The sequence below is a fragment of the Ictidomys tridecemlineatus genome, chromosome 15 (assembly GCF_052094955.1).
Source record: "Ictidomys tridecemlineatus isolate mIctTri1 chromosome 15, mIctTri1.hap1, whole genome shotgun sequence".
Lineage (NCBI taxonomy): Eukaryota > Metazoa > Chordata > Mammalia > Rodentia > Sciuridae > Ictidomys > Ictidomys tridecemlineatus.
In genome coordinates this window covers 15,378,117-15,393,446 of record NC_135491.1, presented here as the reverse complement: position 1 = coordinate 15,393,446, position 15,330 = coordinate 15,378,117, and the positions used below count along the sequence as shown (strand labels likewise).

Below are 15,330 nucleotides of genomic sequence, written 5' to 3'. Positions count from 1 at the left end.
CCTCTCCCTCCAGACCCCGCCTGTCTCCCAACGTGGCTGCTGTTTTTATTACTATTATTTCCTCTTCCACTAAATCTCTGTTCTCTCGGGGCTCTCTTCCCTAATTCCTGTGGCTTTCTCCTCATCTCTCGGTCCTGTTCTGTCCTCTTCTGTTTCTCTCAATAAATTTGTGACTCTCAACCTCTTTCTCCCTCTACCTACCCCACCCCAGTCTTTCTCCTCTAGTCCCTGGGTCTAGATGCCTCCTCCGGCCTCCCCTCCCACCTGCCTTCTCGCCTTCCCCACCTCTTTGCCCATATCTAGGACAGTGGGACTGAGGTGTCTCCCGACACCCCCACTCCCCACTCTGGCCTGGGAGGGACCGCCAGGCTCCCATCCCTCCCTTCCCCCATCCTCACTCCCGCCTGCCTCCCGCTGCAGCTGCAGCAGTCCGTTGCCAAGGCAACCACAGCTGGCTGGGCGGGAGCCCCCTCCGCCCCATCCCCCTCTTCTCCTTTCCGGCAAGGCTGGGAGGAGCTGGGACAAAGCCAGAGGGAGGCGGGGTGCAGGGGAGGAGGTGGTGGTGGAGGTAGAGGCCCTGCAGTTGCTTCTCCCCCAAGGAGGCCCCAGCTCCCCTTCTTGGTGACGCCCCAAACCAAGCTGGAGAAGGAGGCAGTGGTGGGCAGAGGGGTCAGGCCAGTTTAATACACAGAACAAGGTATTTCACAGCAGAGGCAGGCAATGAAGGAGACTCGGGTACAGGGAGGGTTCTCCTGGACTGGGGGGACCCCCAGACCCACCCCCACCTGCAGTCTCAATTTCCCTTTTTTAAACCCGAACAACAAACACACACAACCACAAGAAACAACTGCGCCACCTTGCTGCCCCCAAAATGGCCAGCAGGGTCGGCGGGGGGCAGCAGGAAGGAGGAAAAAAAACGAGTCCTTTGCAGGTCTGTGCTTCTCGTCCCAGCGGGCGCTGGGTAGGGCCGCCTCGCGCCACGGTGCCTATGGCACGGCTGGCACCAGTGGGCACGGGGTGGGGCTGTCAGGGAGGGGCAGGAACAGAGTTCAAAACCATGGTTCACATCATGCAGTATCCACGGTGGGCACCAGGAGGGGGCGAGGGTGGACACCATGCCCACCCACCCTGGGCACAAGGGGAACGGTGCCCACCGTAGGTGGGGAGGTGGGACAGCTGCGACTCCAGAAGTGGGGGTGGGGCACCAGGCAGGAAGCTGGCCTAGAAGGGTGCCCAGTGGACGCTCGGCAGTGCCCTTCCACCCAGCCAGGCCTCACAGGACTCTTCGTATATATTAATTTCTTTTTTTCTTTTTCCTTTTTTTCTTTTTTTTTTTTTTTTAGTTTTTGTCTTTTTCTTTAGAAAAAGGCTCTGTCCATGCCCCTGGCTGGCATCACTACCCCTCGTGCCCGCCCAGAGGCGGGGTATGGCTTTGAGGGGAGCAGAAGCCCCTGGTGCCCATTTGCCAAGGGATTGGAGGGGAGGGGCAGGGGCCACCCACCCACAGGGCCAGCATCTCACTGGCAGGGGACAGGCCAGCATCTCACTGGCAGGGGACGGGCGGCCCAGCCCCGGGGCGTCACCCTCTCCCCTCACACTGGGGCGCAGGGTGGGGCGAGAGGCAGGTGGGCAAGCACCACCCTGGAGTCCGGAGAACCAGAGCCAGGCCTAGGTGAGGGTGATGTAGGCAGAGGCCTTTTCTTTCAGGTGCCGAAGGCAGAGGTGACAACTCCAGCTCCCTGCGGGGCGGGCGGGTGGCCAAGGGCCGAGTTAGGCACAGTGCTGCGGGAGGGCAGCCTGCCCCTTCCCACCCAGAGGGTCTCCAGCAGGTGCAGTTTTCCAGCCCACCCACCCCCACGTCGTCCCTTCTCTCACCTTCTGGGGGCTCCGCCATGGGGGGGCTCAGGCAGTACATGTGGTAACCCCGATCGCAGTCATCACAAAACAGCAGCTGGTCCTGGGGGGTGAGACCCGCCCAGCTGGCACCCTGGGGGCACGGGCACCAGAAACCGGGGTGGGGGGCTGGGGCAGGGGCGAGGTGGAAGGGGCTGGGGGAGGTGGCCCCTTCCCGAGAGCAGGCTCTGGGGCCTGCAGACACCCCTGGGAACGGAGCTCAGGTAGAGGTCTCTGGGCCTCGCAGACTGAGGAAGACGCTAAGACGCCCTGATACCAGCTCTGGGAGCCAGATGTGGTTCGCATCCCGGGTGACCTCAGGCCACATCCCTCTCTGAACTGGCTTCTGCTCCGTCAAGTGGGAACAAGAGCACCTACCTCGCGGGTGGTTGGGAGGTGGCAGAGATGAGGAGTATAAAGTGCCGGGCTCAGTTAATGGACACTAACAATGACAATGATGCGCGTTACTGGTGTTCCCCAGGAGCGGCTGTGGGAAAGGCTTCCGGCTCCACAGGCAAAGTGAAGGGGCCAGGTGGGGAGGGTGGCTGGGGTAGGTCCCCTGGAGGCGGCAGGCACTCACGTCGTTCTCCGAGGTGCCACACAGGCTGCAGGACTTGCACTCGATGCACTGCCAGCGGTAGGTCCGCACAGCCGCTGTCATGTTCACCGTGAACTGTAAACACGAGGGGTGTCCTGGGGGCCGAGGGGCAGGAATGTGTGGTTAGGGAGTCACTGTGATCCCGGTGGCTACTGACCCCTGTAGGGAAAATGGCTCTGATCCCACCCCTGGATCATAAGACCAAGAAGAGCCTCAGTGGTCCACAGCCTGACCCCAGCCCTGCACACCCTGCTGGGGACCTGCCACACACAACCAGCAGGACCTTGGCCCCCACAGCCTCCTGCCCAGCCACCACAGCAACCGCACTCTGCTCCCCAGAATACCATGGCAACCGCATTCCATTACCCGCAGTGCTGTGGCAACCACTTTCTACCACCCACAACACCGTGGCAACCACAATCTGTTAACCACAGTGCTGAGAAGCCACATTCCATTACCCACAGCACAGTGGCCAGCCCAGCCGGCTAACCACAGCGACATGGCAACCACGCTCTCCCAGCCACGACGCCATGGCAACCACCTTCCACAACAGGTCCCATACCTTGTTCCACAGCCAAAACCCGTTACAACATGATGCCTCAGAAACCAAACTGTCGCCAACAATACCTGCAGTCCAGTGCCCTGGTGCCTACAGCCAGGGCCATGGTGCCCAACACCATAGCCACTACCTCCAGTGCCTGACACCCCCAGCCACTGCCTCAGCACCATGACAACTACATTCCATTCTACCAAATTGCCATGGCAACCATACTTCACTCTCCAGGATACCATGACAACCACAACTCATTACCCAGTGTGTGAAGCAACCTGCCCATTACACAGTCCACCATGGGGAACCACATTCGTCAACCACAGTCCAATGGCAACACATCCTGTTACCCACAGGACCCGTGCAGTAGCGATCCATCACTCCCGTGTCTCAGCCCCTACCCACGATGCCTTGAGCCTTCTCACTGCTCTACATGCCAGATAAGCATGTGCCACTGTGTGCAATGCCACGACAACCCTGTCCCATCCATTCCACTGACCCAACTGTTCCCCGTGGTCACCAGCATCTGTGTCAACTCCCCGGCTCTGCTTAGCTGCAGCCCAGGGATGGGCTGGGTCCACTTCAGGAACCTCACTCCTCTGTCCCCATCCTCCAGGTCTGGACTCCTGGATGCCCCCCCCTTGCCAGAAAACTCTAGTGAGGGGTGTCACCTGATCGCCCACAGTCTGCACAGGAGATGAGGTCCTCAGGACACCCGGTCTTCTTGGAGCCCCCCAGGCAGAAGTCACAGTAGCCGTTGGGGATGACGGTGCCGTCAGGCGCCTTCTTGGCTGAAAGACAGCAGGCCCGGGGTTCAGGTGGGGCAGGCGGGGGCACCCAGTCAAAGGTGGCTGCAGAAGTAGGAGTGGAGGGAGGCATCCCTACCTGTGTGTTTCCTTTGTGCCTCGGGGACCCAGGCCAATTCTTTGTAAAACTCTGGGGTGGAGGGGACAGAGAGAGGGGCTCTCACCATAGGCAAGGCTCCACCTGCCCCCAGCCTCAGCCCCAGGGGTGGGCCCTCAGTCCAGGCATAGGGGAAGTGGAGAGAGAGGAGCTACCCTGATCTGTGGGCAGTAGTTAAAAAAAAAAAAAAGCCTGGGGAGGGGGGCAGATAATTCTCATCAGGACCCCAACTCTGGGCAACCGATGTGCCCATATATATTTATTTATTTATTTGCTTGCTTTTGTGGTGCTGGATGGAACCCAGGGGCCTGCATGTTAGGCAGACTCTGCTGCTGCACCCAGCCCCGTGTCCTCTTTACTGGATAATAAACCTGGCAAGTGAATTCAGTCTTAGGAGGAGCCCTGCGCCCCTCAGGACCCGTCCGCCAGCAACACCCTGAACGGGCCCTGCCCAGCCAAAAACCGGTTGGGTACCGCTGGCCAAGGCCTGGGGTGGAAAAAGAAACCCGAAGAAAAACTGAGAAGCGCCCGGGCGAGCACTGGGCCTGCGGGGACGCTGCCCTGCCCGCCGACAGCTGGGGCCACAGTCCCCTCCCCGGCTGGGCCGCGGGGTGGGGTGGGCACCGCAGTGTGGGGTGGGCACGGGGCGCCGCCCAGGGCTGCAGGTCACCCACCCTGGCCTCGGTCAAAACCCAGCCGAGAGGAGGAAGGGAGGCCCCGGAGGGAGGGGATCATCTATCACCCCCTCCCCAAGCTCTAATTGAAACAATAAATCAGACCCAGAAATATTACGCCCGGCCGGGAGCGAGGGAGAGATGGTTGGTTGCCATGGCAACGCCAGAGCCAGCATCCCCCATGGTCGGTGGGGGAGGGAACCGCCGGGCTGGAGATTTTCCAGAAATGTCTGAGGGCCCCCACCCCCTCCCAGGCAGCCACCAGGCTCCTCCCGCCCCCTGCCCACCCCTGCCCACCCGGGGCCTCACCACCCCTGGGCCTGGGGCTCACGTTTGTGGTTGTTTTTCCGGTGGAAGGGCAGGGCGTGGCGCTCGGCGTGCTCCTCCCCCTCCTCCTCGGCCAGGTGGGTGTGGGTGTAGTGGTAGCTCAGCCCCGGCCGGTTCTTATACCGCTTCCCACAGACTGCAGGGCAGGGGCGCAGGTCAGCCTCCGCGGGCCTCCCTCCGCACCCCAGGACCCCGGCCCCCTCCCTGGAGCCCCATCCCCACCCTGGGACAGGAGGGCACCGCCGCGAGGGGAGAGGTCTCTGGGCCACACACACTCTCTTTCTCTCTCTATCTCTCTCTGTCTCTGTCTCTCTCTCTCTCTCTGTCCCCCTCTTCAGAAGGACTCACTATCACAGACATACGGCTTGTCTCGGTCCTCCAGGGAAGCGGTGTCCTGGCGTTTCCGTAGACCCCCGATGCCATATGCCTGGGGGAAGGGTCAGGAGTGAGGGACCCCGAAAGCGAGGAGCCCTAGAGAATGTTCATCATTTGTGCTTGAATATCAACTTGCCAAAATACAAAAATCTGCTTTATGGGGCTGGGGTGTAGCTCAGTGGTAGAACACTTGCCTAGCATGCAGGAGGCCCTGGGTTCTATCCCCAGCATAATGATTAATAATAATAATAATAATAAATAATAAATCTCCCCCAAGCAACTTGTGAACTTGCTAGTAATGAAGACTTGGACCTCTGAAGTTGGGTTTCCTCACCTGTAGTACAGATATGAAGACAATTTTAACCCACCACATGATCTCTGCTTTTCAAACAGTCTAATCTACATGAACCTCAGTTTCCTCAACTGTAAAACGGGTATAAAATCTCCTACCCCTTCAGACTGCTCTAGGGATTGAATGAGGTCAGACTTGTGGCAGGGGCTGACCACCATGCACACTCAATAAATGGGATCTGTTGCTGTAGGGACAGGGCAAGAAGAAGCTGTGGGGTGATACCTTTCCTTTGGCCCTGTTCTTCCTCCTGGGAATGTCATCCTCCAAGTCTTCCACCTCGAGATCATGTGGGAACTCCAGCAACTGCTGTTTCTGGGCACCAGGAGAAGGGCAATTAGCGTCAAGGGAATGGGGACCCTGATCTGCTACAGACTGGGAGTCAGAGGGCAAGTCAGGGCTCTTCCCAAAAGTCAAGGAGGTCTGAGAGGATGGAAATTTAAGGAACCCAAAGGCCCTAGGGAGCTAGAGGAGGTTTCAGAGCAGGAACATGACATGCCAAGGAGGGAACAGGGGTGAGAGGAGATTACAGCTGGGGTCCCCAAAGGGCAGTCCCACCTGACAGTCCATAATGGTCTCCTCCTCCTTCAGCTCGACCTTCTTCTCCCCTGTCTCAGCACACAGCAGAGCCTCGAGGACTGGCCCTTCTGGAAGGCCACCTTCCTTCTTCAGGGGTGCCTCACAGTCTGGAAACAGGGTGGCAGGTAGAAGGGGTGTCAAGTAAAGAGACTGTCCTCAGATTGCCCAGGAGGCTGGGGGTCAATGGTATTTCCCACACAGAACCAGCAACCAACACAAATATTCAACACATAGCTAGGGGAAGGATGCGGGGGACAACCACACACAGCCACACCCTCACATCTACTGAATACACTTAGGTCCCAATCCCGAGTACACAGAAACCCTTAGGCACAACACAGACCATGGGACATGCCCAGACCCTCACAAATACCTGCATCCATGAGAGACCCCAGCCAGTCCCTCAGATACACCCAAACAGATCCATAACTACAACAGGATACACATAGACATGCACAGGGAAGATGCAGACAGATAAGCTGCAACAGTTCAACCCCCAAAGGAAGAGCCACAACCAGGCTCTCAAATACACTCAGACACACCCAGACCCTAGATATATCTGGACACATGAGGAAGACAGATCTAAACCCTCGGATAGGTCCAGAGACACCCAAAAAGAGATAATTAGACCCACAGATATACTTCACTCTCCATGGGAAACACACAGTCCACCTAGAAACATACAAACATGCCCAGGGAGACTCACTCAGATGGACGAACACACAGACATACAGACAGTCCCAGCAAGGCAGTCAGACACAGGCAGAGACACAGACAGATGAGCAGTGCAGTAATCCTGAGGACATCCAGACACTTGGAGACACCAGGACAGAGGAAGAGAACCACTGGAGTCTTTGATTTCCTGGATCCACTCAAGAAGTGCTCAGTCCAAACACTCTGTGGACCAGCACGCACGTGAGGAAACACACGTAGGTCAGACGAAGGCACTGATGGGAAGAGATCCCCCCAGACATGGGGAAGCATCGGACCCCCACAGGAAGAGATAGCCCGATGCCCTGATGTGCCCAGACACCCTGTTAGAGCTGGCTGTGCTAAGGCACCAGACATGCCCAAGAAGAAATACACCGTTGGACACACCTGGAAACACCTAGAAACAGACACTCACCGATACACTCCGCTGTGGATGGAAAGTTATGCCAGGCACTGACATATCTAAACACACACACACACACTCATGCACACGTGGAGATAAACAGCTGGATGCTCTGAGGCACCCACAGAAGGAAATACTGCCAAATTCAGATGCATCCCAGCTCCCAGGCAGGGAGATGTAGTCAGAGACTTGATACATTTAGACACACCTAACACACACCTCTATGTCCTGCATACAGGCAGGTAAAAGAGGAGACACAGTTGGAAGTTCAGTGACTCAAAGAAAGCTGTAAAACCCAAGACTCCGGAGCAGACACCTCCGGCTATTCAGACACTCAGGAAGATAAAAAGCAATGCTCTCACACACTCATCAGGGGGTTGGGGGCATTGATGGGGCCACAGCAGGCACAGGACGCAGTTCCACCCACCGATCTTGTACTCGCAGGGTCGGAGTCTGGGGTCCTCTAGGATGTTGAGTCTCCGTTTCTTCCTCCAACAGCGGGCGGGATAGGTGTAGATCTGTCCTGGGGCCAAACCTAGAGCAACAGGGGCGGTAAGAATGCAGCCCGGAAGCTGGGCTCCGCCCCACCCCTCCCTCCCAGCAGGTACCGGGGCCGCGGTGGGTCTTCTCCATCCAGATGTAGCAGTTGTTTTGGGCCACACCGGTCTGCGAGTCGAGGAAAGGCAGGCGCAGGCTGCGCTCGGCGCACAGGCGCGCGTTGTAGCTGCGGCAGTGCTCGATGGCCTCGCGGTAGAAGTCCTCGCCTAGGCTACGGGGCGAGGAGCGGGCGGGCAGCTGTCAGCAAGGGCAGGAGCAAGGAAGCCCAGTACCCCGCCCCCCAGCCTTGAGCTCCCGCTGGTCTGGGAGGACAGACAAACCCCTGCAACCTCAAATCTCCCCTCCCATCTCTCCAGGACCCCGGGTGGGGGAGGGGACCCCCAATCTAAGACTCCAGCGGGCCTCCAGCTAAGGAGTGGATAATATAGAAGCAGACAAAACCACACGGGGACCCATCCATACATGAACACATAGAAACTCACAACATAAACCGCACAAAGTCACACGAGATTCACACACAAAGAGAGACATATCCCAATACTCACAAAGGAGAAACAGACAAATCTCACACACGTGCACACACAAATATCTCCTGAAAAACACAAATAATCCAAGTTACACAGTGTAGAAAACTACACAAATATTTATGCACAAATACACATCACATATCCAAATACACAACACTGAACAAATCACCCACACCACAAAGACCCACAAGAACATCACACACACTCATCCAAAGAACACATATAGTTACACAAAAGCCAAAAGACAGGGACTATAGAAATAAATTACACACATATGCACTTACACACTTATCCAAAGACACAACACAAATCACACATACGATATCCAGGCACAAAGAAATCACAGAGATTCACACAGGTACACACATATTCACAAAGATACACAACATAGAAACCAATATCTAAAATTCATATCCAAACGCATACAGATACACGCATATAAAACACAGTAGCAGTCAGATCCACTCATATTCACACAAAAACTTACAAATACATACCTACATATCCAAAGGCACAAGACACAAGACAAACCCGGCGTTCATATGCACACACTCAAAGACCCAAATATCCGAAGACATGTAGTGTAGAATAAAAGAGACCATATTCATAACCACACACAAATCAAAAAAAAAAAAAAAAAGAGCACAAGTCATACATACTCCATACACTCCACATCCCAAGACAAAGGTAGTGTGGACTCCACTCGAGTTTACCAAGGCCCTGGCATGCCCAGCCCATTTTACCCTCTCCCAAACCCAGGGTTTGCGGGGCAGGGACGATGACCCCCTTTCCCAAAAAGGACCCAGAGTCCCTCCACGTCCTCCACCCCTCCAGGCAGCGCGTCGGACACCATTCTTGCCACAGACCCATAGTCACACACACTCGCACCCCCGCACAGCCCGGCACACGGTGACAGCCCCCTTGACACCCCATCGGCCCCACCCCCAGCCGCCACACAGACACACACAAGCAGGCGCAGACCCGCGCGCGCCCTCCCGCGCCTCCCGCCGGCCCGCACCACCTCAGGGGGCTGGGGATGACCGTGGCCATCTTGCTCCCCGGGTCCTGCCCCCAGCAGGTCCCCGGCGGGTCGGTCCTCCCAGCGGTCGGGCGGGCGCTGAGGCCGCCCATCCATTCATTCCCGGGGGGCGGGAGCATGCGGACCGCAGCCAATCACGGCGGCGGGGCGGGCCCGCCCGAGCCATGCTGGGAGCCGTAGTCTCGACCCCGGCCCCGCGGAACCCGGGGGGGAGGGCGGAGCTCGCGTCACTCACACACGCTCACTCACACACATCCTCGTCCCACGTGCACACGCTCGCACCTGCACACCTGGCCTCGCGCACACCCGCACATCGCAGTTTACACACACATTCGCAGCCTCCCGCACACTCCCACTCACGCCCTTTCACAGGCACTCACACAACTACTCGCGCACACACACTTTAATATCTCGCAGGTGCCCGCACAGACGCCTGGCTCACTGGCACCTAACCCACAACTTAGAGAAGCCTGCCCTGCCCCAGGGTCCTCGCTCACCCCAGCCGCCGTCAACCACCCCACCCTGCTCAACTCCTCCCGCTGGCCGGACAGCAGCAGTCCTTGTTAGGAGCTGTAGCCACACCTCTGGGTTCAGATCCCAGCTCTGCTACTTGCTGGCTTGGGATCTTGGACAACATTTCTGGGCCTCAGTTTCCTTATCTATAAAATAAGGAAAGTGCTCATGGACTGTCATGAGGATTAAATGATAAACATGAATAAAAAATGTTTTAGCATAAAAGAGTAGGATTTATTCAAGTGAGAAGAAAAGAGAAAGAGCTCAGGCAGGGAGAGAGGGAACCAGAGAGCAGTTGCACAAAACATGGGTAAAATGTTTTTAAAGGGACCTGGGTGCGGCTCAGTCAGTATCTGAAAGCTCTGGGCTCTGGGCCCAATCCCCAGCACCAAAAAATAAACACATAAATAAACAAGTAAATAAATGCAATGTAAAAAGTGCTCAATATATTCATGTGTTCCCCCAGAGAAGATCTGAGATGTACAGAAAGGATCTGATATAAAAATTTGAGATATAAAATGGTGATACCTTATTAGAAAGAATAATGCCTGCACATGGTAGATGCTCAATAAACGTATGTTGAGTAAATACATGGAGCACCCACCATGTGCAAGACAGTTCTCTCCATTTCTTTTTTCTTTCTTTCTTTCTTTTTTTTTTTTTTTTTTTTTTTTTGTACTGGGAATTTAACCCAGGGGCACTTTACCACTGAATGACATCACCAGCCTTTTTTATTTTCTATTTTGAGATAAAGTCTCACTAAGTTACTGAGGGCCTGGCTAAGTTGCTAAGGCTGGCCTTAAAATTGAATCTGAGGAAGGGGACTTTACATGCCCTTAGGCCCTAACAGCTGTTTGAAGATGGGACTGAGGAAAGGACTCACACACTCAGACATCCATTCCCAAGAGACTTAACCTTCTTTTCTCTCCCACTATCACCCATTCAGACTCTAACCTAAAGGATCCCCAGAAAATGAGCTGACCTACTAAGTCACACAAAGCTCATCCAGTCTTTACACACACACACACACACACACACACACACACACACACACCATAACCTGTAGATTTCCACAAACTCCCCCCGCCCCCCAGCTAAGCCAGGTAAGACCTTGAATTGTCCCTCCTCAATCTCATGAGGGAGTAGGTGTTGGATTCACTTCCAGCCCAAAGTGACAAGAGGATTGAGTGAGGGACATAGGCATCCTCTTGATCACTCTGGTCTCTGTTCCCTCTAGTAGCCACCCTACCCTATTCACCATAAGACCCACCCCAGATACACTGCTGGGCTCAGAGGGTGACCTTCACCTTCCTCTCTCCCCTCCCATCACCCTCCAGAACCCCAGGACATCCCCCTTCACTTGCTCCCCACACCTCAGGCCTCAGAAGCTCCAGCTCACTCCTGCCCCACCTCAGGCTTTCAGCTTCCAATCCACCAAGTGGAGCCACAGTACAGATACTCCATCACCTCCCCAGAAGTCCAGGCAGCCCCTTGTAGAGGACTCTCCCTCCCTTTCTTTACCCTGTCACCTTCGCAGACCCTTTCCCATACACTTCCCCGTGAACTTGACCTCACAAGTCAATTCTCAAACAATCTCCCAGCCCCAGTCCCAGTACCCTATGTGGGAGTTGGCCCATAATAGAAATCAGTATTGATTAATCTATTTATACTACTATCAGTAATCACTGCTACTCAGCAAGTAGCACATGTAATCCCAGTTACTGGGGGTGGGGAGGGAGTCTGAGGCAGGAGAATCACAAGTTCAAGGCCAGCCTCAGCAACTTAGTGAGATCCTGTCTCAAAATAAAATAAAATAAGGGGGGGGGGGGCTGGGACAAATCTCAGTGGTAAAGTGCCCATGGGTTCAATCAATCAATTAATGTCCTTTAAGCCTCACCACCACCCCATGAGGTATAATAACTGTTAGACTCCCCAATTCACAGATGGTAAAGCTGAGGCTCAGAAGGAGAAAATTAATGGCTCAAGAGAGAGTGAATTCAGGCAGCTCCAGGCTCCAGCTCCCACAGGAATTTGACTCCAGCATTCTTTGGGAGCAAATGGGTCACCTTCACCCCTGTGGACCCCTTGGAAGGTGACCTAAGAGTGGCACTCTCCCTCTCCAGGGCCCCCCAGCCCAGCATCCAGCTGGCTCCTGCTCTTGGCCTCCAGGACCCTGCAGCTGATACCACGCCTCCTCAGCGCAAACGTGTAGGTTTGGTCAGTCTGAGGGGCCTGGATGTCTGGAAAGCCACCAACTGCCCGGACAGTTTGGGGGCCCCTCACAGGAAAGTCATCTGTCTGGGTGTGGGACTTAGGGTGAAGGAAGCAGAAGTATCACCATCATCCACCAGCTCACACGGACCGAAGCCCCAGACACCTCTCCCCGCCCTCGGCTCACAGAAAAGCCACCTCAAGTGTAGGCACGTGCCTGTAAGTTCCCGCCCCCCAGGCCCCTACCCCAACTCCCACCCCAACCCCATCCACCCACTCCAGAAACCAGAAGTGACTGGGGCCTTTGATCCCGCCACCAGACACAGCCCTCCTAGTGAATGAGTGGGGGGCGTTCCCCACCCACACGTCCATCCCAGCACTGTGTGCTCAAGGTCAAGGCAGCCAGCGCACGGGGCTGGGGGGGAGGGGGGAGGTCGCCCCGGCCCCTTTGTGCGACGCCGCGGGCGCTCGCTCTCCGCCTATTCCAGCAGGCCCCGGAGGAGGGGGAGGGGAGTGCCGCGCTCGCCTGCGGGGGAGAGGGCGGGAGTGGCCGTGAGCCTGTCACTCGAAGCCGGCTGTCACCGCCTGGGAAAGGGGGCGGGGGAGCGCTGGAACCCGGGAGTCCGGGATTCCGAAGAGGAAGGGAGAGAGGGAGCCGGGGAGAGGAGAGGAGAGAGGTGGAGAGAGCATGGGATGGCCAGGAGCTGGGAGCGGTGGGAGGGGCTGGGCTCGGACCCAGACGGACGAGTTCCCAGCCGCTGGGCCCGCAGAGGAGCTAACGTTCAGAGGAGAGGCGCAGGCACTGGGAGAGGGAGGGAATCCCCGGAGACTGAGGGCGCTCCCAGCACCCCTCCCGAGGCACCGTCCCCAGGGGATAGGCAGGAGGTGCTCTCTTTAGATGTGCATGGACGGAGAGAGGGAGGGATGCCCCGCTCCAAGCTGACCGCGGCGTCGGGGCTTCTAGGTCCTGGAGACCCGGGGAGGGAAGAGCGGAGACCATAGGGATCAAACGAGGGATCCCCGACGTCTCAGCCCCCACCCTGCGGCCGCACGGGTCGGGGTCCCCGGAGAACGAGGGGGAAGGAGAAAGATGCTCTGACGGGAGGAAGAGGGTGATGGAAACCCTGGAGACCGAGGTCCGGACTTCGGTGTTGGTGCTTCCAGCCCCGTCTGGGGCAGGCCCCCTCCCCCAGAGACACTGAGGAGGAGACATGGAGGAGAGGGAAGCCCCTACCCCCACTCTGGGTGGGGAAAAGGCCTCCGCCACCCCCTAGCCCGCGCCACATTCCTTCACTGACAGCGACAAAGAAGAGGCGCCCCCGCGACCCTGGAAGGGCTCCCGTCCCTAACCCCAAGGGACGACTGGGGGTGGCAGGCCCCCAGAGGCGTGGAGGCGATCTGGGGACCCCCATTCAACTCCCATCCGCGAGCTGAGGTCCCCCTCCCCAGCCCCAGGGAGGGCGGGGGAAGGGCTCCTGGAGATGGGGTCCGGACGCAGGGCGGGGACGGCGGGGACACTCACGACTTGAGCGGGTTCTGAATGGCGGTAGCCATGGCCCGCTCGGCTGGGCCGCCTCCGGCCCGGGGCGCCGCTGCCGCCGCGCGCGGGCCCAGCCCGGCCTGCGCCGCCCGCTCTGCCGCCCAGCGCGCTACGATTTCATTCATTCTTGGGGCTGCGGCGCGAGCCGAGCGGGGCGGGCCGGGGGCGGGGCTCAGCCAATCCCCGCGCCTCCCGGCGCACGACGGGACGTGGAGTCTAGGGGCGAGCGGCTGCGCCCGAGGGCGCCCCTGCAGGGACTACACGTCCCAGGGGGCGTCGGGAAGACAGCACGCCCATTGGCTGCTGAGGATACAGGGCGGGGCTGGGCTCCTCCCCACCACAGCATCCTTCCCGCCCCTCCCTGGAGGTGCCCGGTTCCCAGCAGGGGCTCTTTCCTTCCTCCTGGCACCGCGGACGCGGGAGCAGGTTGTCCCCAGCTTGTAGATCTCCCCAGGGTACGTGGATGACCCGTGGGGTCTGTCGTCTATTCTCGTCTGTGCCTTCTTGTCTCTAACGTGTAAACCAGCATGGAATAGGCACAGATTTAATCAATGCCTTTGTTTATTTATTGAGCACCTGCTATGTGCCAGGCATTCCACTAGACCCTAAAAGTACAGCAATGATCAAAACAAAGTCTCTGCTATCAAAAAGTTGAGGAAGACAGGAGACAAAATGGAAATTAATTGGATAAGATTGTTTCAGAGTGATAAGTGCTATACAGAAAATAAAATTGAGTGATTTGAAGAAGTAGTTTCTGAACTGACATTTGAGCTGAGACACGGAAGTTACCAGCTCTATACTACAGGGGGCGGGGGGGGGGGACATGTCTGACACAGAGATCATCCAGTGCAAAGGCCCTGGGGTTAGAAAAAGCTTGGCATGCTCAAAGTTTGCTAAGAATGCTAATGTGACTGAAGCAGAGTGAGAACAAGACAAGGTTGGGAAGAGAGTGAGCACCCAGATCATGTAGGGGCTTCAGGCCAGTGTAAAGAAAATGGATGTTGTATTAGTGCAATAAATCATCTTTGACTCCTTTTCCGGAAACATACCAAGCCCATTCTATTATTTCTATATTCACAAAATAGACCCAGGGTGGGCCCACTCTCCTCCACTCCATGGCCTCAACCCTGGTCCTGTCCATCATTGTCACCTGCCTGCACAGTCCCAACATCTGCATCCGTGGTCTTTCTCCCTGCCCACCAAATCTGTTCACACGTAGCTGAAACAGGTTGTGCAAAACATTTATTGCATGAAACTGTCAAAACTTCCAATGGCTTCTGACACAATTAGATTAAAGTACAGAGTCTTAATGCCCTCCCGGCCCTGCTCCAACCTTCCCCCAACACCCATCACATTTCTGACCTCTTGTCCCTCTTTCCTTCTCCAACTTCCTTGGCTAACTTTGCACACCAGCCTTCACCCTGTTCCCAGAATATTCCAGCCTCACTTCAGCCACAGGACCTTTGCATTTGCTATTCTCCTGCCTAAAATGCTCCTCCTATTATGCCCTCATGGCTCCATTCCTCACGTCATTAAGGTCTCTGATTCAATGTCACCTTCTCAGACACAACCCTAGGTAA

At 56.6% G+C, this 15,330-nt stretch overlaps 1 protein-coding gene across 16 annotated transcripts; it reads right to left on the bottom strand.

Annotated features, from left to right (window-relative positions):
• Positions 1 to 658: 658 nt before the first annotated feature.
• On the bottom strand, positions 659 to 13,859 carry Dpf1 (double PHD fingers 1). Of its 16 annotated transcripts, none has more exons than XM_078032145.1 (12): positions 13,733 to 13,859; positions 7,971 to 8,131; positions 7,790 to 7,897; positions 6,228 to 6,355; positions 5,895 to 5,978; positions 5,308 to 5,416; positions 4,950 to 5,081; positions 3,927 to 3,977; positions 3,713 to 3,832; positions 2,474 to 2,586; positions 1,876 to 1,987; positions 659 to 1,739 (listed from the first exon to the last, which is right to left on the bottom strand). In XM_078032145.1, the coding sequence occupies exons 1-12, from the start codon at positions 13,762 to 13,764 to the stop codon at positions 1,669 to 1,671; spliced, it is 1,221 nt and encodes a 406-aa protein (XP_077888271.1). In that variant the 5' UTR covers positions 13,765 to 13,859; the 3' UTR covers positions 659 to 1,668. The 16 variants fall into 16 exon arrangements, with proteins under 16 accessions (XP_077888271.1, XP_077888269.1, XP_077888273.1 ...); XM_078032143.1 differs by having other exon boundaries at positions 5,895 to 5,984; positions 13,733 to 13,858; XM_078032147.1 differs by having other exon boundaries at positions 1,876 to 1,957; positions 5,895 to 5,984; positions 13,733 to 13,858.
• Between the last annotated feature and the right edge of the window lie 1,471 nt (positions 13,860 to 15,330).